General features: G+C 41.8%; 2 protein-coding genes across 2 annotated transcripts in view; one reads left to right on the top strand and one right to left on the bottom strand.

The window, feature by feature from the left end:
- LOC138976774 (pancreatic lipase-related protein 2-like) overlaps positions 1 to 19281 on the top strand; it is a gene marked incomplete in the record, with an annotated part of 49643 nt that extends 30362 nt beyond the window's left edge. The window contains 6 exon segments of the mRNA XM_070349665.1: positions 6407 to 6630; positions 7687 to 7767; positions 9987 to 10218; positions 11170 to 11286; positions 12478 to 12576; positions 18631 to 19281. Of these exon segments, the coding sequence (XP_070205766.1) occupies positions 6407 to 6630; positions 7687 to 7767; positions 9987 to 10218; positions 11170 to 11286; positions 12478 to 12576; positions 18631 to 18857 (980 nt within the window).
- A 512-nt stretch (positions 19282 to 19793) lies between these two features.
- Positions 19794 to 22596, bottom strand: part of LOC138976764 (pancreatic lipase-related protein 2-like) — an 8480-nt gene continuing 5677 nt past the window's right edge. The window contains exons 6-7 of the mRNA XM_070349654.1: positions 20606 to 20716; positions 19794 to 20112 (exon numbers count right to left, since the gene is read on the bottom strand). Of these exons, the coding sequence (XP_070205755.1) occupies positions 19880 to 20112; positions 20606 to 20716 (344 nt within the window). The 3' untranslated portion in view covers positions 19794 to 19879. The remainder of the gene's footprint in view (positions 20113 to 20605; positions 20717 to 22596) is intronic.

Genomic DNA, 22596 nt, shown 5'->3' with positions numbered 1-22596 from the left:
CCACTGCCCAAACATTCACTCAAATTAAGTTCTATTTAAAAAAAAAACCGGTAGAGCTTGTTGATAGCGTTTAACCGCATGAACAACACCTTCAAGAAAAATATAATTAACATAAACATTGGGATATTATCCTTTAACATCTTCACAGGACAAATAACCATTTGGACCAATTTTGTTTGAAATTAAAACATTTCAGTACCTAGCCAGTCTTGATGTTTTTTCTTCATAAGAGCGTTATGTCTTTTTGTTTTGGGATATTTAAAAAGTGGGTTTATGTTTATTAAATATGTACGCGCGTCTGTGCGTTATACGACGGCTTATGATAAATGAGTGTATATTCCAATATTGAGCGTATGTTGTGCGAAATATGTGAAACATAAGTGGTGTGATGATATTAAAACGTGCGGATGAAAAGCGGTGTTGGTAATAAAAACTGTGGGACATTCTGCACAGTTGTTTTGTACGTGATGTTGGCTGTCATTATTCGTTCACACCATGAAGCAGTTTTTGTTTTGCTTTGCGTGTATACTATACATTTTATGACACATTTTGCACACTTTCTCGGATCACAATATGTAACAGTGTGTTCAAACTAACGTTTAAAGTAATGAATACCGACCCCCGTAGCGCAGTGGTTAGCGCGGGTTGCAGGCCGGGAGGTCGTGGGTTCGAATCCCATCAAAGCCATGTGGGTTTTTTGGGCTACGGCCTGGTTTCTATGGGAAAGCTAGGATCACACAGCCGAGTGTCATTACACTTCACGAATGCGTCTTTGAGATTTGAAGGTGCTCAGGTTCTGACCAACACCGCAGGTGCAGCAGTCCTCGGGCCGGGTTGACGTCAGGACATATTATGAAAGTAAACGTAGAGCGCTGCCCAGTAACGTAGTTTCAAACCGAATTGGAAATGTACATGTATTTGAATAAAATATATAAAAATTATTATCAAAATTAAATTGTCCAAATCAATTTAAAAACACTTTCATCTTATTCCTTGTCGGTTCCTGATTCCAAAAACATATAGATATGATATGTTTGGATTAAAAACACGCTCAGAAAGTTAAAACAAAGAGAGGTACAGAAAAGCGTGCTATCCTTCTTAGCGCAACTACTACCCCGCTCTTCTTGTCAATTTCACTGCCTTTGCCATGAGCGGTGGCCTGACGATGCTACGAGTAAAATGGCATTGCGTTTCATTCTGTGAGTTCGACAGCTACTTGACTAAATATTGTATTTTCGCCTTACGCGACTTGTTTTTTATATGGCTTGTATTTCAGTCAAGACCCAGCGGATGAATATCAAGGGACTCACGAGCCTCTGGCGATATTTATAAACTATACATATTTGACAAAAAAACAAAGGTATAATGGAGACAGGAAAAGACAATAGAATGGACAAAGAATATAACATATTTGATTCATTTGGATTGTGTTACCACGGCAATGTGTAAGTAGTACTGGTAAAATTGTATAGGCATAGATAAAAATGTCCACCAAAATACCCGTGTGACTTGGAATAAAGGCCGTAAAAAGTGAATGCTCGCCCTAATAGGCTTGAGGTTTGCTGGCCGATGTGAATGCGTGATATATTGTGCAAAACATTCCATCTCACACGGCAGAAATTAATATGTAAAGCGCATTGAGCATATGTATGATTATGATCTATATCAAATGTCCATTATTATTAAAAATAAAATGCAGTGCGTGTTATTCTGAAAGCTGACATATTGGCTAAATGTATTGTGACATCGCTCTGAGCGACGTATTTGCTTCCTGCGTATCGTATCCTCTTTCCTGAATGTCAAATTGATTCAATCCATTGTCCTTTGCTAATTTACGTTTTAAGTGACACTTGTATTAGATTGTGCAGATACGATATCAGAAAAGCTTACAACGCAGGAACATACTCGCTAAACTGAATTTATTTTTCAATTTACTTTGTAGCAATTTGATTTATCCTTCTGTTTAGAATAGCAGCTGATATAACAAGGGTACACAGGGTGTTGCAGGCTGTGCAAGTGGTCGCTCTCTGTTACTTTGTATTGGAACTTAAAGTTTAGGATCGTGTGTGCTCCTACACACACATTCGAAATAGAAAACCAAAAGAAATAAATGAAAACAAAAACACGAAAAAGCATAGATGTGAACTTGCATTAAAGTAGCACGAAAAGCAGGCTTGGGCTAATTGTGACACCGACAGTGAAGGACAACTATCTGTTATTTTGCCATTTTCGCGCACATTTGTGGAAAACTGAACAATGCCAATTGCCACGTATTAAGTATTTTCCAAAAATGCTATCATTCTCAAAGGTATACTGCTTTGTTTGCGAATTGTTAGGCTCACCGTCTCAGATCTGGCCACACTTTTACGTGGGATAAGTCCGTCCCGCCACTTGGTCCCATGCCAAAAATCAGCTGCTTGCTGATGTGATTAGTTTTGTTGTTGATCACATAATCCATTTAAAACCCGCTAGTGGCCAGTACACAGTGAATTCACCACACATCCCCACTGTGCACAAATATCACCCAGGCTGTTGAGTGTTGATATGTGTCCAGGTGGAGGAATGGTCTTATTCAATGGTCAGATCTGAGATGGTGAGCCGACCTGTTCGCACGGGGTGCTAGTGCTCCTTAGTCAGCCAACATTTAAATGTCATGAACGTTGTTACAGAAGATTCATTACAACATATTAAACAAATCCTCCTCCATTTTCTGTGTCATTTGACAGACAGACAATAACTCCCCCCCCCCCCCCCCCCAACAAAAACAACAACAACCAACAACACACACACACACACACCTGCTGGCTGGTGATTGGCCTAGTACCCTTTAAATAGTCAAAAAACACTACCTACCCTGAAACTAATGAGACTGTCAAGCTCACGTGGCAGCATAAGTATGGTTGTTAGGACGGCTGCAAACCCATTTGAAGTCAACTTCTCCAAACAAATATTGCAACACATTTCGTTCCCAAATAAAAGTATTAATTCCCTGTCATTTCATTCAATTTGTATATATGCCAGTTAAGGCCGTTTACTTGACTATCAGGTTCATCTTTCGGATGAAGGATTTCTTTTACAGGTATCAGGTGACCGCCGCTTAAATAAGGGTACCCTCAACACCGACTGGACAAACACGGAAGGGTCCAATGAAAAATCGACAAAACATAACAATGGGCAATAATTTTCAATTGTTACATGCGAGAAGTAGGCCAAATTAGTTATATCCCGAACAGGTTGTTTTGTTAGCTCAGCTTGCGTATCGCGTGTGATATGCTATTCCAACTAATGCAGGTGTCGATCGCATGTGCGGTCAAAAACGGGACTTTTTTCGTCAATGTTGAGGATCTAGGAGTATCATGACACAAAGCACTGTATTTCAGCAATGGCTTGGTGGATTGCTTTGACAATTTCAGAATATTTTAACACCATACTAGACGTACTTCTAATTAAATTTTGGAGTGTTACAACTTACACGTACTTGTTCAGATGTTATACAATGTTTCGAAAAAGTGTTTACACTCGTCATAGAATTGTTCACTTGTATCCACAACAATCATGACTACGCATGTCTTTAGACATATGATTGATACAAACTCTGCGAAAGTTTTAAATGCGTATAAGCACTGACGCAAATTCGCTAGGTCTGTACAAACGTTTGATATTTTAGGGATGATTCTGGTGTCACAGCGATGCCCACCTAAGCGTGACCGCAGCATGTCACGTTTTGAGAGGCAGGCAGCGATTATCGCTGTGAGTGCTAAGCAGAGTGAACGTTACATTGTTTTCTTATGTGTTTACATGACTAGCAAATGTACGCCAGCGAATACACGCAAATGAAACTTCGACAGTATCTGTATCAATCATTTATAGAAGACATGCAAATTCATGATTTTTGGGACACAAGTAAACAATCCTATGAGGAGTTTGAAAGCTGTTTTCCGAAACATTACGTCACATCTGAACACTTACTTGTAACGATTCAACATTTGTATTGCACTACGTCGACTATGTTGGTAAAATATTTTAAAATATTCAAAGCAATCCACCATTTTATTGCTGAAATACAGCGCTTTTTGTCGTGATAACACTCAAAATTGACGAACAAAGTCCCGTTTTTGACCGCTCATGCGATCGACACCTGGATTAGTAGGAATAGCATAGCACACAAAATACGCAAGCTAGCTAAACAAAACAACCTGTTCGGGGGAGATCATTAATTTGGCTTCATTCTCGCATGTAAACGTTGCAAAGTGTTGCCTATTGTGAGTGTTGTTGTCGATTTTTAATTGGACCCTTCCGTTTTTGTCCAGTCGATTTTGATGGTACCCTTATTTGAGTGGGGGTCACGTGATCCCTGTAAAAGAAATCTTTAATTCAAAAGATGATCCAGATAGACAAGTGATCGGCCTTAACTGGCATATACAATCTGAATGAAATGACAGGAGAATGAATGCTTTTATTTGGGTGCGAAATGTGTTGTATTAATGTTTTGGCGAAGTTTAGTTTGATATCGTGACTGGCCCTTTTGCACAAAACACCACCCCATCCTCCCAAAACCAACCCACGCTCTCCATTCAAGCCGTTTTTGCTCTCCGTTTCTTCATTAGTGAATTCATGTTGTTTCAAATAAACTTATCAGTAACTGATATGATTCATTAAACACAGCAACAGCTTGTCTTCATGATCAAAAACGCCAATAAATAGCTTGTCTGCAAACGGCACAGCTTCACCGAAAAACTGCTGGCACATTGGACCAAGGAGCCATCTTCCAAAGATCCTGCTTTGCTGTTTCCCTTGTACGATAGATCCAGGGACTCTGACATTTAATTCTTAAAGCCGATCAACTTACCTTAGAAGCTGAGACTCTGTGTCAACATGTTTCTACGTGTGTTTGTCGCTTTCGGTTTAAGTCATTCCCTTTTCTGCGATGGTGAGTGGTGAACGATTTATTTGTGTTTGATTGTTTGGAATGATTATGGTATGTATTGTGATTTGTAGCTAGTTTGTCTTTGCCCCCCGAGGGCCCGAGATATGATCAAAATATTGCAACCTTGCATGTGTGGTTGTTTGTGTGTCCTTTATGCGTTTTTTGCTGTCTTGTTCGTGTCTATGCTGCGTTGTACTTTTCTTTTCTTTGATTCATGCAGTAAAATACTGCAGCCCTACGGTTGTTGAATATTTCTTTAGCGAGAACAGGAATTTCAGAATCGTGCTTGTTTTACTGAGTATATGGACGTGCCAGCGTAGGTGTGTAATACGTGCGTGTGTAGGCCTACGTTATAGTGCATGTGTGTGTGTGTGTGTGGGGGGGGTAGTATGTCTCAATGTAGGTCTGTGTATTAAAGAATTCATCATGCGGGCACTGAACTGACATTTTTGCACAGTCTCATTTTTGAAAGCTGTAAATTGATGCTGTGCCAGAACGTGGTCAGAGTATAACCACTTCAGTTTCTTATTCTTCTTCTTGTCGATCACTCAGATGGAAACGCCGGTTCTCCGCGCAAATGTTGCCGTGCGCTGTAGGTCGTCCAGACTGCCATAGAGCTTCCCTTGCACCGTGGTCGCCTCCGCCCAGATCTGGCTCCTGTTTGATCAACACTTTCTTTGCCTATCTATGTGTCTCACAACTAACAATTGTTTTTTCAAGAAAAACACATCAGCGTGATAATAATTACAGTAATATGTTGTATGAAGTGAATTACGTACGCATATAAAAAGAAAAACCATCACAACCTTGTCGGATTGAAGTTGTGTTTTGGAAGTGGGACACTTTGGACGGAACGGGATACTTCTCCGAGTAACATGTTTTTCATCAACTAGCCCCTAATTTCGTGTGTGTGCTTGTAAAGGGAGATTTAATCTGGAAACCTCTCAACAAACAAATACAAAAATAGAAGTTGTTGGCACGCAAACGGCTTGGAAATCGATGTGTCGTGATCGTTACACACCGTGTCCAATTTCCCGGGGGGGGGGGGGGGGGGGGGGACTGTGGTTAACATTGATGCGAATGGGAGCTACAAACTGCCTTCTTTGAACTTTATTTACCAAACAATAATCTTTAACCATCCGGTTTCTTTGTCAAAGCAAGTTAGCTACATTTTTCCTGTCAAACGGTTACGATCGTAATTTTCTCAATGGAACACCAATCAGTTGCCTTTTGCCAGTTGCCAGTTGTCTGTGTTTGTTTATTTCTCATAAGCCATGCTTTCACTTATCTGCCTAAAATCTGAAATACATAGAGAATAGCATACTCTTTCAAGCTGCAACATTAAGAAAGAACAATGTGAATGTGTTTGTTGTCTCGAGTGTCCCATGTTACGGAGGCAGGTTCTGGCACAGCATCACCAACATGTCATATTCAGTAGCGTCATAATCATTCAGATTTGCTTCACCATCTTTTTCTCAGCCTGGTGGCTTAGCAAAAAGTGTTACAATGAGATGCTACCCGAGTACCGCTGTTATGATCTGAAATCACCTTACACCAACACGTTGCTCCATTACCCTAAGTCGCCCACAGACCAGAACATTCACTTCAAGCTTTTCACCAACTCTAACCCGACATCGGCACAAATCCTGGGAGCACAGGACAAGAACTCCGTAACCTCTTCCAACTTCAATGCCAACGGCAAGGTATTTTGGCAGGACAGACTGTGCTGTTTTCTTGCTTTTCCATCAAAAATGACGCAAACACTTCCCCTTTTCGACCGGTCATGCGATCAAAACAAGAACCAAACAAATTAATACTTTAAAGTCTGTCTTCACAAAACACAAATTAATCTTTAGGCCTACCTCACAATAACAACACGTCATTATTGCATAAACACACACATGTAGAACGATTGAACATGTTATCAAGTGTGCACCTGCATCAGTAGAAATGCCACAACACAGTAACTACGCAACATTGCTAAACAAAACAACATGTTCTGGATAGATTATTGACTTGACGTTCTCGTCGCATTTAAAAGTGTCCACGTTGTGCCTATCCTACATTTTCGTTGAATTTTGAAATTGTACCTTACGTTTTTGCCATTTGGGGGTACCCTTATTTGAGCGGCTGTCACGTGACCCTTGAACAAGAAATCTTTGATCCAAAAAGTGCGCCAGATAGCCTGGTGGGGATGAACGCTGTATTGGGGGTACGAAACTTGTTGCAAAAACGTTTTGGCTAAATGTATTATTGTGATACATGCGTGCTTTTATGCCCTTCTTGTGACCGTTCTTATGTTTCATGACTGGACAGTTTAAACTGGCAATCCTGGATAAAGGCGCAAGTAACAGCACGGACTATTATCTGTTCTTGTGTGTGCTCTTACTTGCGTTCTTGTTCTAGTTCTTGTAGTTTAACACATTGCTGTGTTTTGTACATGTGCAGTATTTGAAGACACACTCATACACGATCGCATGGGAATAACACTCCCTTGCGTCTTTGCAGATATTTAACATATCAGTCAAATACAAGAGTTTAATTTTGCTCCATTGTCTATGACTCGATCAGACGCTCATCATGTCATGCCTAATGTTCAAATGTAATTAAAAACATGATTATGAGAAAATCGTAGCCACTTTAAACGTCCTGCTATTGTGGTCACTATATATGCTTTCTTATAAAATGTTGACAATATTTTGAGCACATATAGCAAGTGCATGAATAATTACAAATTGTGTGTGTCGTGGCTTTTTCAGGTGGCCTTTCTTATCCATGGGTTCACAGACAGCAGTGACGGAGAGTGGGTGGGGCCGCTGGTGGCCGAACTTCTAACACAGGTCTGGTAACATTAGAAAGAACAAAGCACTAATTTTGAGACGTGCGTTGGGGCTATTAACCCTTTTTACGTTTGTGTGACTATATATATGATTGTATGAGGGAGGGTTGACGTAACTTTGTGATGGGAGAGAACATTGATTTGTTTGAAAATATGCAAATGTGACAGCCAGTAAGAAGAAAGAGGCTAGTTTTGTTTCGTTTTGTGGTTTTTAATATTAGTCAATAAGGGACACGTAATCACCTGTAATTACGGTACTTTTTTTAAAGAGGTTAGTCAACTGTGTTGGAGTAGTCTGCCCCAACACCTTCAAATCTAACCCCAAAACAAACTTTCTTTGCTGTCACTTTAATTTATCTCTGTCTCTCTGTTTTAGTCTGTTTTTCTTTTTTCTCTCCTCCTCTTCCTATGTCTTTCTAATTGTCTGTGTCTCTCTCTCTTACTACACCCGTCAATCTGAAATGTGCCTCTCTCTCTCTCTCTCTCTGTCTCTCTCTCTCTCTCTCTCTCTCTCTCTCTCTCTCTCTCTCTCTCTCTCTCTCTTTCTCTCTCTCTCTCTCTCTTTCTCTCTCTCTCTTTCTCTCTCTCTCTCTCTCTCTCTCTCTCTCTCTCTCTCTCTCTCTCTCTCTCTCTCTCTCTCTCTCTTTTATTTATTAGATATTTGTATTAGAAGTAAGGACCGGTTGTAAGAAAAGGCGTCGCCTTAAACCTCTATCCTTGAAAAATAAAGTTCCATCATCTCTCTCTCTCTCTCTCTCTCTCTCTCTCTCTCTCTCTCTCTCTCTCTCTCTCTCTCTCTCTCTCTCTCTCTCTCTCTCCATCACATTTTCGTGTGTACATTATAGTCATTTGGCAGCTCCGTTTTAGGTACGATCATTCGTTAGTTAGTTAGTTAGTTAGTTGTTGCTTTTTGGGTCCAACGGACCATATATGCCAAATCAGGACCCCACACGTACGATCATTCGTTGCACAAATATGATCATGAAAGCAGTTTACCTGGAGAAGAAAACACAAACTCGTTCAAAAATACGAACGCCATGAAACTCTCTTTGGCTATCACAAAGCGCATCGCATCAGTGACTTCTGTTCAATCGTGCTTTTAATTAGCAGCTAACTACAGGCAATTTGGGGTGTTTACTGATCGGGCAAAGACCCTAAAAGCCACAGGAGAAAAGCTGAGAAATGGGGATGAGTCCCAGATGATGGCGTGCAGTATTTTTTGCTCTCACTTTTTTACATTTAGTCAAGACGCGTGACCCATCCGTCTCGGTCTTTGGATGTGGTTAGTCGAGACTATCTTGATATAGACTGGGCGATGACTGTTTTTGTGAGTTAATTTGTTACTTTGATGCCGACAGCTTGACTAAATGTTTTTGTATCGTTTCACGCGACTTGTTTTGAGCAAAGAAAAAGGTGTTACATTCAAACAAATGGATTCATCCTATCTTTATTGCGTTAGAAGCTTCTGACACCGAGTTTTCTAGGAATCCAGCCAAGAAGATACCGATTGTCAGGAACTATGTACAGGGATTCAGAGTCGTTAGCACAATAACCTGGCCTGTACATGAGTAATTGGTAACAATAGACGCGGGGCACTGGCCTAGTGGATAAGACGACGGCCTCCTGTGCGGAGGGTTGAGTGTTCAAATCCCGGCCCAGTCAAATTAATACTGCTTGTGCCTTATTCTTCTTCAAGGCAATTGTACACGTAATCATTAGACCAAGTACGCACGGAGTTCGATGGGTTATGTACACACAAAACTAAGCATGCATCCTTCAGAATCGGCGTATGGCTACTTAAGTGGTGGCGTTATACGTAAAAACACATCTGTGCAAAAAAAAGAAAAACAAGTGTACCCGGGAGTTTTATCCAATATGCGCAGACAAAGAAAAAGAAAAAGAAGAAGAAGAAGAAGAAGAAGACGAAAAAGAAGAAGAAGAAGAAGAAGAAGAAGAAGAAGAAGAAGAAGAAGAAGAAGAAGAAGAAGAAGAAGAAGAAGAACAAGAAGAACAAGAACAAGAAGAAGAACAAGAAGAACAAGAAGAACAAGAACAAGAAGAACAAGAACAAGAACAAGAACAAGAACAAGAACAAAAACAACAAGAACAAGAACAAAAAGAGCAAGCACAAGAAGAACAAGAATAAAGAGAACAAGAACAAGAACAAGAACAAGAATTCTGGTATCAATAACATACAGTTTCCTTCATCTCAATCTGTAGGTGCCCAACGTGATCGTGGTGGACTGGGCAGAAGGAGCAAAGGGGCCCAACTACGCCCAGGCCGCTGCCAACACCCGGGTGGTCGGGGCGCAGATAGCCACACTCATCAAGACACTGGCTGCGGTTGGGCTGAACAAGGCCAATGTCCACCTCATTGGTCACTCGCTGGGAGCCCAGATTGCTGGCTATGCTGGCGAAAAGTTCCCCACTGACAAGGTCGGACGCATTTCAGGTATGTCTTGGTGACGTGGTATTTATCAAGGTGTAGCTCTATTTGTTGGTGCTTCTGTCTGTTTTTCTGTCAGTCAGTCAGTCAGTCAGTCAGTCTCTATCTCTCTCACTGCCTCTGCCTCTGTATGTCTGTCTGTCTGTCTGTCTCTCTGTGTCTAGCTCTCTGTCTCTGTCTCTCTCCCTCCCACCCCCCACCCCCCCTCTCTCTCCCTCCCCCCCTCTCTCTCTCTCTCTCTCTCTCTCTCTCTCTCTCTCTCTCTCTCTCTCTCTCTACGACCTAAGGTGGTCTTTGTTATGTATGGATTCACAGACAATAGCAATGGAGTCATGATCAACGCTGCCTGTTATACGTGTTCTCGTTAAACCATTTGGGCCCTATATTTCTACGCTCAAGACAAGACATCTGTTAACAAAAGGACAGTTTTTCATTTCGTTATATCAAATGCAAATATTTATTTATGTGTGTGTGTGTGTGTGTGTGTGTGTGTGTGTGTGTGTGTGTGTGTGTGTGTGTGTGCGTGAGTGTGTGCTTCGTGCGTGCGTTTGTGCCTGTGTGTGTGCGTGCATGCGTGGGTGCATGCGTGCTTGCGTGTGTGTGTGCGTACGTGCGTGCATGCATGCATACCTACGAGTCAGCGAGCGTGTGTATTTGTGTGTGGGTGTGTCTGTGTGTGCGAGCGAGCTCGCAATTGTATGTGTGTGTGTATGTGTGTGTGTGTATGTGTGTGTGTGTGTGTGTGTGGCGTGTGTGTGGCGTGTGTGTGTGTGTGTGTGTGGTGTGTGTGTGTGTGTGTGTGTGTGTGTGTGTGTGTGTGTGTGTGCGTGTGTGTGTGAGTGCGAGCGAGCTAGCGTGCGCGTATGAGTATGTGTCACGTAGATGTTTTTCTGTGTCTGCCACTGTAATTGTCTGCTGGTATCTCAGAGTGTTATGACTGTATCATTTCGTCACAAGGCCTGGACCCAGCCGCTCCACTCTTCGAGAACTCCGACATCCGCGTCAAGTTGGACCCCAGTGACGCAGCTTTTGTTGACGTCATGCACACGGACGGTGAACCGCTCCATGAAGGAGGTACGTCATGGCAGAACATGTCTTAAGAAATTGTTAAAAAAAAACAAAAGATATCCGTACTCACCGATACAAGAACAGCACAAGACGGTACGAATTTTCGCTTATGAAAGCTTCATCAGGAACAAAGCACAAAAGGCAACAAAGAGCAGACGCAACACGGGACGAACAAGGTTTGGAAAGAAAATGGAGGGGAAACACAAACTGACAAGGGAAGCTTTCATAAGCGAACATTCGTACCGTCTTGTGCTGTTCTTGTATCGGTGAGTACAGATATCTTTTGTTTTTTAATTTTGTTTATCTCACCACAGTCACTTCGTTGTTGTGTTAAAAAATGTATCATATATGCTTACAATTATATTTACATGTATCAATTGTATTAAAATGTATCAATTACATTAACATGTATAAATTATATTAAAATGTATCAATTAAATCTAAAATATATAAAGTATTTGAAAATACATATTAGTTTAATTATGGTACACATGCATTGCTTCCCGTGTTAGCGATCATGTACACCAACCTAGACCTTCCCTCGATTTCACATGAAATAAAAGCATCCACCTTGACACATTCTGAAAATCGATTGTGTTGTTGTTGAGTATATATATACACCCATTATAGCAAACATGGTTAACCATATATATATATGAATCTTCCGTTAACAAGCATTGTGAACGTGCACGAGTATGCATACACAATGTCAAAGCATCAAACACATGTTAACAAAAGTGCAACAACAAATCTAAAATAGAACAATTTGCCCGTGCAAATATTGAACAAACCAAATATGATTTCAAAACGCGATGTTGCATAGTTGCTAATATGCATTGTTGAATGAAAACATCTGCCGCTTCACAAGCTGCGCACAATAGGACAGGAACAAAAATGTACAACATTTAGAAAAGACGAAAACATAAGTAACCATAAAACGCGCAATGATCTAAACACAATCGACATTGAAAACATAATGCATTGTGAATGCATCAAAGACATTTTTTTTCATAAAAGTACAAGAAAAACATACAATAAAACAAATTGCTCGTGCATCGACATTCTTACTCCTATCTGTGCAGAGTTGTCTTGACCATTCGTTGCTGATCTGGAAACGGTAACTATAATTATGGCTGGTGACGCCCTAATGTACAGTCTCGTTCAAAGACGACTAATGATACCAGCAACTCATTGCAGGCCTGGGAACTGTGAAAATCACTGGCCATGTCGACTTCTTTCCCAACGGCGGGAAGGACCAGCCAGGCTGCCCCAAAAGAATTGGTTTGAACCTTGCCAGTAAGTATGTTCATATACGATGTTCGGAAATAACTCTGTCGGGTCTGTGGAGGTTGTGGAAGAGTTGCGTGTGTCCACGTGTTTCCGACACATCCCTCGCTAGCGACTTGCCTGTGGATTGTTTGTCTCACTAAAAACAAGGGTATTCACTCTGTTACTCCCATACAACAAAGACAGTTATTTCCGGAGTTCGCCTGTTCGTGTTTGTGAACATATTTGTCAGCTTTTTTCTGTTACTGATGTAATATGTGTTACCGCTGTGACGTACTATTGACACGTATAAGTTACACCTCCGTTCATCCATGGTATCGCGTGATAACTTGCCGAGCCAGGGTGAATGAATAAGATGGCGTAACAAGAGGCTCTGCCGACATTCATTCCCCCTGTCAATGTCACAAATACCTCTGCGTCACGAGGTCAAATGTTTTGACAACGTACACATACATTATATCGGCGAAATCGTCAACACAAGAATAGTATTATGTTTCGCCTGTGGTCTGCTACTGATCTTGTTCTGGGGATTGACACGAACGTAGTGACGTTTGCAAATCGTCCATTCATTGACCCGAAAAATGCACATCTCACTGTCATTTTGCCTTTTTTTTGACACCCGGACTACATATTTAAATTGTGCACGAATACATGCATTCAAACATATGTAGCCCCGGTGTCCGTTCGGCCAACAGCATAAAAGTAACCATTTTAGCATTGACCCAAGACGACCCAACCCGGTCCCTAGCCCATTTCAGGTCTCCTCTAGCAGCCGGCAGCCAGCAGTCTGCATCCCTCCTCCCTCCCCCCTGCATTTTTATTTTTAGTGTGTATACAAAGCCGGGTTTTCCCGTGTAACATGCCCCTAATGGCTTTGCCGTGAAGGCGTAAAGATTACATTTTCTCCCTCCTCTCTTTTTCTCGTTTCTTCTGTTCACTTATTTGTCAACATTGCAATGACATCCTTGAAGACTGTACTGTTTCCAGACACGGGTGAAGTTGCTACATCACAGTGGCTTGCTCATTGGGTCTATGCGTTTAAGAGGATAAGACAGAGGTTTGAACAGAAAGAACAGAGACAGTGGAAAGGAAATATAGTTGACGCACAAGCAGACATATACTGTACAGTGAAGTCCGGCTGTAGTGATAGACCCATATAGTGATAGTCCGGCTGTAGTAATATAATTTCTGGGTCCCGGTCCCAGTTGTTCATGTTCTTTGTTAACTTAGTCCGGTTGTAGTGATATTTTTCAGTCCGGATATAGTGATAGTCCGCTTGTAGTGATACTATTTTCAAGTCCCGGGGAAGCTAAAGTCCGGCTGTAGTGATAATGTTCGAGAGTAATCTCCCTTTACCAAAGTGGCGAGCAAAAGCCAGCCACGCACTGTGCTTACCCTGAAGCGGAAAATTGATCTGACAATTTTTCATTTAACCCTTATTTCTAAGTGGCCCTTCTCTCTCTCTCTCTCTCTCTCTCTCTCTCTCTCTCTCTCTCTCTCTCTCTCTCTCTCTCTCTCTAAAACACACACACACACACGTACGCACGCACGCACGCACGCACGCACACACACACACCGGCTGTTGAACTGCCAGGACGGGGGTAGGTTAACACAGGACATTTGCAAGCCTGACAAAGACGACAGAAGAAACGTCACAAAACGAAATCAATAGTGGTTCCAAAATCACCTTGTTACTGCCTTGAGGCTAGTTTACCAAATGTGCCGCCGCATGTAGCAATAAAAGCTTTAAAGATATCACTACAACTACAAGCGATTGGCCGGATGTAGTAATAAAACCTACAAAAATATCACTATAACCGGACGTCCGGATGTAGTGATAAAACCTACAAAAAATCACTATAACCCGACGTCCGGATGTAGTGATAGAACCTACAAAAATATCACTATAACCGGACGTCCGGATGTAGTGATAAAATCTACAAAAATATCACTATAACCGGACGTCCTGGTGTAATGATAGTCCGGATGTAGTGATAAAAAAATTTGGTCCCGAGGGCTATCACTACATCCGGACTTCACTGTATATGCATATAAAGACGTCACGAATAATGTACACGTAAAGGATACAGATACAGTCATTCAATTTGTTCGGTCACTTCCATGAAATAAGCAGATACCTGGCGCAAACATGGCTCCTGTTTTTGGACTCGTCAAAGCGAGAGTACACTTGGTTCTCTCTGGCTTTGAAGCTGTGAGACATGATCGCTGTTCTGACCTATTTGGTCGTGTGGCTACAGAGCTTACAAGTTGTTCTTCCAATCTTGCTTTATTGATGCTGATGACGGGTTCTCGAGACAAATCAACAAATATATTGAGTGGAAGAAAAGTCTGCCGAAAACACAGGTAGTTAAGCATTCACAGTAAAAAATAAAAAATATTAAACAAAAATAAAAAAATATATATTTTTATACAATAGTGTCGAAACACGGGTCTGGTCTAGGTACAAAAACAATGGTCCTCCTCAGGACTAGATTACCTTGTGATACGTCCCCCACAAAGGGACTTTGCTCTGTAAATCTCTGTCCCCCTTGAGGAGGGTCTGATGCTCCCAATAGGCTGTCTGTGAAGGGATACTTATTTCTCTCTCTTTCTCTGCTAAGAGATTTTAACAAATCTCGGAAGAAAGTCTCTGCTGACTTTCAATTGTTTCTTTCACAATTTCTGATGTTTTATAATGTGGTCACCGTGAAAGCGATCCATGGAATTGAACAAGTCTTGCAGAAAACTTCATTTTTACCAAGTCCTGTGTTGAACAGCAGTGAAAAGTTGACCGCTTTTCCTGTTTAACCTTTTCAAAATTAGATCTAACTTGTAAGCTTCTGATACAAGGAGAGAAGCACAAGAGACTCGAGAGCCATCCGCTCCACAGCAAGTTCCAAGCTCTCACCAAGAACCGCTTGAAGCGCCAGAGCCCCAACCATCAGCTGAAAGCACAGCAGAGGGAGAATGCTGACATCCTTCAACCCAGCCCTGACCAGTGCGAGAGGCTCAATCCAAAGCCGTGGTCTCCCCAGAGTCAGAGATTCCATGTAAGGATGTCCATTCCTGGCATCTCTGGAAAACAGCAACAGAGTGATGCAGCCCTCCGCTCCCTTGCCCTGGAAGAAATACACAGGAGGTACCCAGCCAGCAAGTGGACCCACGCTTATACAGATGGTTCGGCAGAGTGCGCAACCAAGAACGGAGGAAGTGGCGTCTTCATTCAAATTCCAGGAAGACCCCCAGAGACACTGACCACACCATGCGGTGTTCTCTGCTCCAACTTCAAAGCAGAAGTTGTTGCCCTCCATACAGCTGCAGACTTCCTCATCTCTCTTGAGGAAACCCCACCCAAGGTTGTCTTCCTCTCTGACTGCCTGTCCGCACTACAAGTCCTCACAGCCCCTGCAGAACACCTCGTGGAAGAGCTGAAGAAGTCCCTGAACGACTTGTCCCAGAAAGCCTCCGTAGTTCTGCAGTGGATTCCAGCGCACTGCGGCATCGCTGGAAATGAGAAGGCGGATGGTCTGGCCAAAGATGCAGGAAGACAGGAACAACCAGAAACCAGCCTGTCCTTCCGAGAGACCAAAACCCTCATCAAGCATCGCTGGAAGACAGCATTCAAAGAAAGAAACGGAGGCTACAAGCCAGACCAAGACCCCATCCACCGCCTCAGCCGTGCAGAGCAGACTGCCATCTTCCGGCTGCGTACAGGGCACTGCGGCTTTAAAGCGCACCTGAAAAGGATCGGCGTAGCAGAGTCGGCATTGTGCGATTGTGGGGCGGCCGACCAGACAGTAGAACATGTATTGAATACATGCACAAACTTCACTCTGCTGCGGAACCAGATCTGGCCAGAAGGAGCTACACTGGAGACCAAGCTCTGGGGAACGTCAGAAGACCTGAAAGCGACGTTCCAGTTCACGACAGCAGCGGAACTACGACCCTAGACACAACCGTCGAACGCAGAAGAAGAAGAAGTTCGCGTATCCATTTCTGGATCTGCAGGCTGGTACAGAGTTACCTCCCTTTAGGCTTTTTTAAATTTCCCTTGTTTTAACCTAATTTCTTTGCTCTGTAAATCTCGGTCCCCCTTGAGGAGGGTCTGATGCTCCCAATAGGCTGTCTCTGAAGGGATACTTATTTCTCTCTCTTTCTCTGCAAAGAGATTTTAACAAATCTCGGAAGAAAGTCTCTGCTGACTTTTAATTGTTTCTTTCACAATTTCTGATGCTTTATATATAAATATATATATATATATATGTGTGGAATCTTTTTTTTCGTTTAACGTATGCCCGAAAGCATCATACAATTAAGGCTTTTAAAATAAAAGCTCTTATGCATTATTTGACGATCGGAACACGGACTAAGTCGCAGTTTGCAGGTTGAACCTATGAATTGGTGCGACCTTCGATCGGTGCCAGATTGTGAACAGACAAGGATCATGGTCACAAATCTATCTGCGTCACGGGGTCCATTTTTTTAAATATGTTTTCAGCGGCATTATTTTAGGGTCTGTTTATACTCTTGCCAAACCTGTTTTAGATACATCAAGTCAAGGTTTGACTAAATATTTGAATGGTAATCGAGTTGAGGGTGGGGGTGTATAGGTGTTTGCGTGTGTTCGTGTACAGCGAATCCCAGAAAACTACCCGACATATGAAATTGTTTATGTTAGTTCTCTTCATTTTTTGACACATGTCTTTGGTGACGTCATATTCGGCTTGTGTTTGCAAAAGTTGAGGCGGCACTATCACATCCTGTTTCTATCAGATTAAAATTTGTCAAGCAATCTTTTTTTTTTTATTCGAAAAAAAATTGACCGCATTGTTTACTTTATCATTCATTGAATCCGCAAATGTATAGAAATGTCCTGTGCACAACATTTAAGAAGAACAACATTACACAAATTAGGTCATATGTTTGAATGTCTCTCCAAAACCGGCTCAATCCGTCTCGGTCATCGGGTTTCGACTAGCCAAGCCTTGCTAGTTTCGACGATGACTGATGTGCTGTTAGTGTTGCTTTTTATATTTAGTCAAGTTTTGACTAAATATTTTAACATCGAGGGGGAATCGAAACGAGGGTCGTGGTGTATGTGCGTGTGTGCGTGTGTCTGTGTGTGTGTGTAGAGCGATTCAGACTAAACTACTGGACCGATCTTTATGAAATTTGACATAAGAGTTCCTGGGTATGAAATCCCCGAACGTTTTTTTCATTTTTTTGATAAATGTCTTTGATGACGTCATATCCGGCTTTTCGTGAAAGTTGAGGCGGCACTGTCACGCCCTCATTTTTCAACCAAATTGGTTGAAATTTTGGTCAAGTAATCTTCGACGAAGCCCGGACTTCGGTATTGCATTTCAGCTTGGTGGCTTAAAAATTAATTAATGACTTTGGTCATTAAAAATCAGAAAATTGTAAAAAAAAAAAAAAATTATAAAACGATCCAGATTTACGTTTATCTTATTCTCCATCATTTGCTAATTCCAAAAATATATAAATATGTTATATTCGGATTAAAAACAAGCTCTGAAAATTAAATATATAAAAATTATTATCAAAATTAAATTGTCCAAATCAATTTAAAAATACTTTCATCTTATTCCTTGTCGGTTCCTGATTCCAAAAACATATAGATATGATATGTTTGGATTAAAAACACGCTCAGAAAGTTAAAACAAAGAGAGGTACAGAAAAGCGTGCTATCCTTCTTAGCGCAACTACAACCCCGCTCTTCTTGTCAATTTCACTGCCTTTGCCATGAGCGGTGGACTGACGATGCTACGAGTATACGGTCTTGCTGAAAAATGGCATTGCGTTCAGTTTCATTCTGTGAGTTCGACAGCTACTTGACTAAATATTGTATTTTCGCCTTACGCGACTTGTTGTTTTAGTTTGAGGCCAACAGATTGACCAAATGTGTTGATATCGCTTCACGCGACTTGTTTTCGGCCTGCATTATTTCAGGGTTTATTTCTGCTCTCGGCAAAATACTGTAGGGTTCTTGCCTGCTTTTACTTTCATTATTTTAGATTTGATTTATGATTCTCTTCTCTCCAGAAATCGCCGACAACATAGGCTGCAGTCACCTGAAAGCTCCACTCTTCTTTAGGGCCAGTATTAACGACAACGAGTTCCTTGCCAACCCCTGCGCCAACTTGGACGACTACGAGGCAGGACAGTGCACTTCCTGCGGTTCAGGCGGATGCAACAAGATGGGGTATCACGCCACAGAATCACCTTCTGGGCTCTTTGTTCTTGACACGGGCGAAGACTATCCCTTTTAACCTCAAATCAACCCCAATGAGACGATGATGATGATGAAAAATGTCGTCGTGGAATGTTAGCGTATCTTGATTCTTGGCGATTTTGATGTTTCTGTGCTTTAGACTAGGTATATATCATTCTCCATGAGAAATAGTATATAAACACAAATAACAATTCATTCTTTAACATTATTTTATAATTCTTTCCAGGAACGAAAGTATAAACACTACTTCATTATACAAAAATAATCCGTTTTGTCCTGAAAACGAAGTACGACACACTTTCACGACGACGTCGAAGTGTGGTTTTACGTAACGGTAAGACCAGTTGGGGCTTGTTCCCGAAATAATACGGTGTTTAATTCGTCGGATAGTTAAGTAACCGATATAGAGTGCTTTAATTGTTGTATTACTGAATATTACTGAAATAAATCAACTGAGCGAGTTTTGTTTTTTATATTGTGGTGCGTGTGTGTGTGCGTGTGTGTGTGTGTGTGTGTGTGTGTGTGTGTGTGTGTGTGTGTGTGTGTGTGTGTGAGTTTGGGTGTGTGTATGCGTGTGTGTGCGTGCGTACGTGCGTGCGTATGTGTGTGTGTGTGTGTCTGTGGGGGGTGGGGGGCGGTTGTTGAACTTGAAGAATTGTGTGACTGCGCGTGAACAACATATTTTTTAATAACCAGCGCATACCAGCCGGAGTGAACTTTTGTTTCCAAAGACGTTTGCGTGAGGAACAAAATTGCTCAGCTGAGGTAACACCCCATTTCCTGTGTATCCCCAATCCAAACGCTGAAAGCATCATTCAACACCATGTCACTCGAGCAAACAGTGAGAATAGGTGCACAATTCAATACTAATAAACGTCCAGACTAGCAGAAAATGTGAACCTATCACACAAATGCACATTGCATAAGGGAGGTAAATAACAACTCGTTTGGTTCCGCCAGGTTTGAACACTTGTTATACATTTTCAGAACATACGTGTTTATTCCAAAATAATAACAACATTGCTTTCAATTTCCTAGGACCAGCAAACGAGGTCACATTTAGCGCAATTTAAACGGATAGGTGGCGCCAGTGTTAAGAACAAACATCCCCGAGGGTGATGACGTAGCCTTGTATCCCATGTGATTACATCCGCTTCCGCAGGAAGTGCACCGTCCAGCCTTGTAGTCGTCCAGGCTGGCGCAGGGGTAGGCCAAGAAATCGTTGTCGTTGATACTGGCGATGAAGTAGGGTTTGGCCAGTTCGTGGCTACATTGGATGTTGGCGACTATGTCTGAAGGGGGAAGGATGCATCAAGTAAATGTGGAGAGAAACCGTAGATTTAGTATGAACTTATTCTCCGACTCCGACTTTCTACAGCAAGCAATTATAAGCAACCAACACACAAACAAACAAAACAAAAAAACGCACACAAAAAACGCACACAAAAAACGAACCGAAAAACTAACAATTAAGTAATTCAGGCACAGAATTACGTAAGTTGACAACAACACCATTTACTTTCAAGCACGCACGCAAGCACGGACACACACACGCACGCACTACTTCGCGCATAATGCATTCAACAACTGCTCTCGACATCTTTTTACAATGCTACGTTACTTTAACATTAAAACAGCATAAATACAGATGACGAAATTAACACACAAACCTTTGACGTGAAGAACCCTTTCGGTGTTTGTCGATTACCCATTAAGTATTGCTGGTCACGTATTTTATTTTTATTATTCCATTTGTGACATATTATCATCTGGATAATGTCCTACCTGAGATGTCTTCCGAATCTTCCGTCACGATCTTGTCTGAGCATCCGGGCATGTCGTGTCCTCCATTGGGCCAAAAGTCCACGTGACCTATACTTTGTACTGTGCCCAGGCCTGGGAAATAACGGAAAACTGGTTGTATCTTATCCGTTGGCAAGCAACAGGGGAGTGGGGGGGTGGGGGTGGGGGGGGGTAATACCATGCAAACCGCTTAAGATACAAGACAACCAAAAAACCGACAAGTATTCCCGACCACCAAACAACCTACTCAGTAACCACTCAACCCAAAAAAACAATTAACCTACTACGAAAAATAAGTGTAGCTGCCAAAATAGCGAACCGGATTCGAACACTGCAAACATAGATCTTACATGTAACTCACTATTCAGCCTACCTGCCAAATAACAATAAAAACTCGGAGTGTTACTGACGAGGTGGCAAAGCAAACATATAGCATACCTCCTTTAAGAAGCGGTGCTGACAACCGACAAATTCTCTGACCACCCATCCAACACACCAACCCAACCAACCCACAACGAATACAAACACGGAGTGTTGAGGGCCCCAAAGAGGGGGGGGGGGGGGGGGTATCATCACGATCACGGGAAGGAACATTTTAGCTTTCACGATCACAGTTACCTTGATTTTTGTTTTCACGATCACAAACACCTTGACGAATAGAGGATCATAGAGTGATACAGATGTGAAAGATGTACGTTGAAAATAAAATGCTTTGCAATAATGCCCATCACGATCACGAACACAAATGACGATCACGATCACGAGACTTGATTTTTTTGTCATCACGGATCACGGGCAAAGTCCCATCACGATCACAGAAATAGAAATTTCGCCAATCACGGTCACAGAAAGGTCAAAAAAACGCCAATCATGATCACGATTTTAAACCCTTTGGGGCCCTCAGTGTTACTGCCAAGGTGAAAAACTGCATCGAACAAAGCACACTTATAATCGTTCTCCTTTAAAGCCACCATCCGCCTCATGTAAACCATCTGTTTTTGATCACTGAGCTCCCGGAGCCTTTAGATACAGCACAAACATACTTCCATTTGAACTCTCACCAAACGGGAACATCCTGGCTGCTTTCCGTTGAGAGTGAGAAATTGTCAAAGAATTTATTTCGTGCAATCAGAAAGGAAGTACATTAAAACAAATCGGAAGCCTCGTTTGGGCGCTAGACCTAACTTTTAAAATCAAAATAATAAATAGACAGCTTGTTACACAAACTTTGTTAAAACACCGAAGAATGATTTTATCATCAAAACGAAATCAGTACAGTTCGAAGTTTTAAAAGGATGCATGTCAAGCAAACCGGGTGAATGAGTCGGCTGGTTTGTGCAACTTGCAGCTCTTTTAAATTGATGACGGGAAGTGGGCTGCCAAAAACAATACAACTTTGCCTGTTGCTAAATGCTGGTCGACTCAGATTTCAACCATTTGATATTGTTTGTTGATGTGTCTGTGTAGATTGATCATTGCGCGCATACAAACGTACTTCCGCGACAGGGCGACTATCACATCAAATGTGCTGCATGTTACCATTGCAAAGCAGACGAATTTCCCGCAAACCGTTGCAGTTTCTTTGAAGATGCCGCCATTCTGTTTTGTGTCACTATCAGTCATTTGATCTGAGGCGCTATGAGCGCCCTTGTTATAACGTTATGCTGGAATTGTATTTTAGATTCAGAGGTGCACAATAACATGCTTCTGCAGATATTGAGTATGATTGAAAGCGCAAACGACTAAATTGATCATGCATAAAAAAAACATATAAAAAAGTGGATCACCTGTGGCCTCGATGGCTCAAGGGTTAAATAAACCACGAGAACTGGTGTGTGGTTTACGCGTGCTAAATAGAAATTCAAGTGATCTGTAAGTGTCATTAACTGTTGTTGAATGGTATTGTGAGTGTGTCCCATAAGGTTAGTATTGCTGTTTTTGTGAAAGATGTCATCATTTTGTAAACCTCCTGT

This window comes from Littorina saxatilis, linkage group LG1, assembly GCF_037325665.1.
Source record: "Littorina saxatilis isolate snail1 linkage group LG1, US_GU_Lsax_2.0, whole genome shotgun sequence".
Taxonomy (NCBI): Eukaryota; Metazoa; Mollusca; class Gastropoda; order Littorinimorpha; family Littorinidae; genus Littorina; species Littorina saxatilis.
Note: the sequence above shows the minus strand (reverse complement) of the source record. Positions and strands in the feature narration are given on the sequence as shown.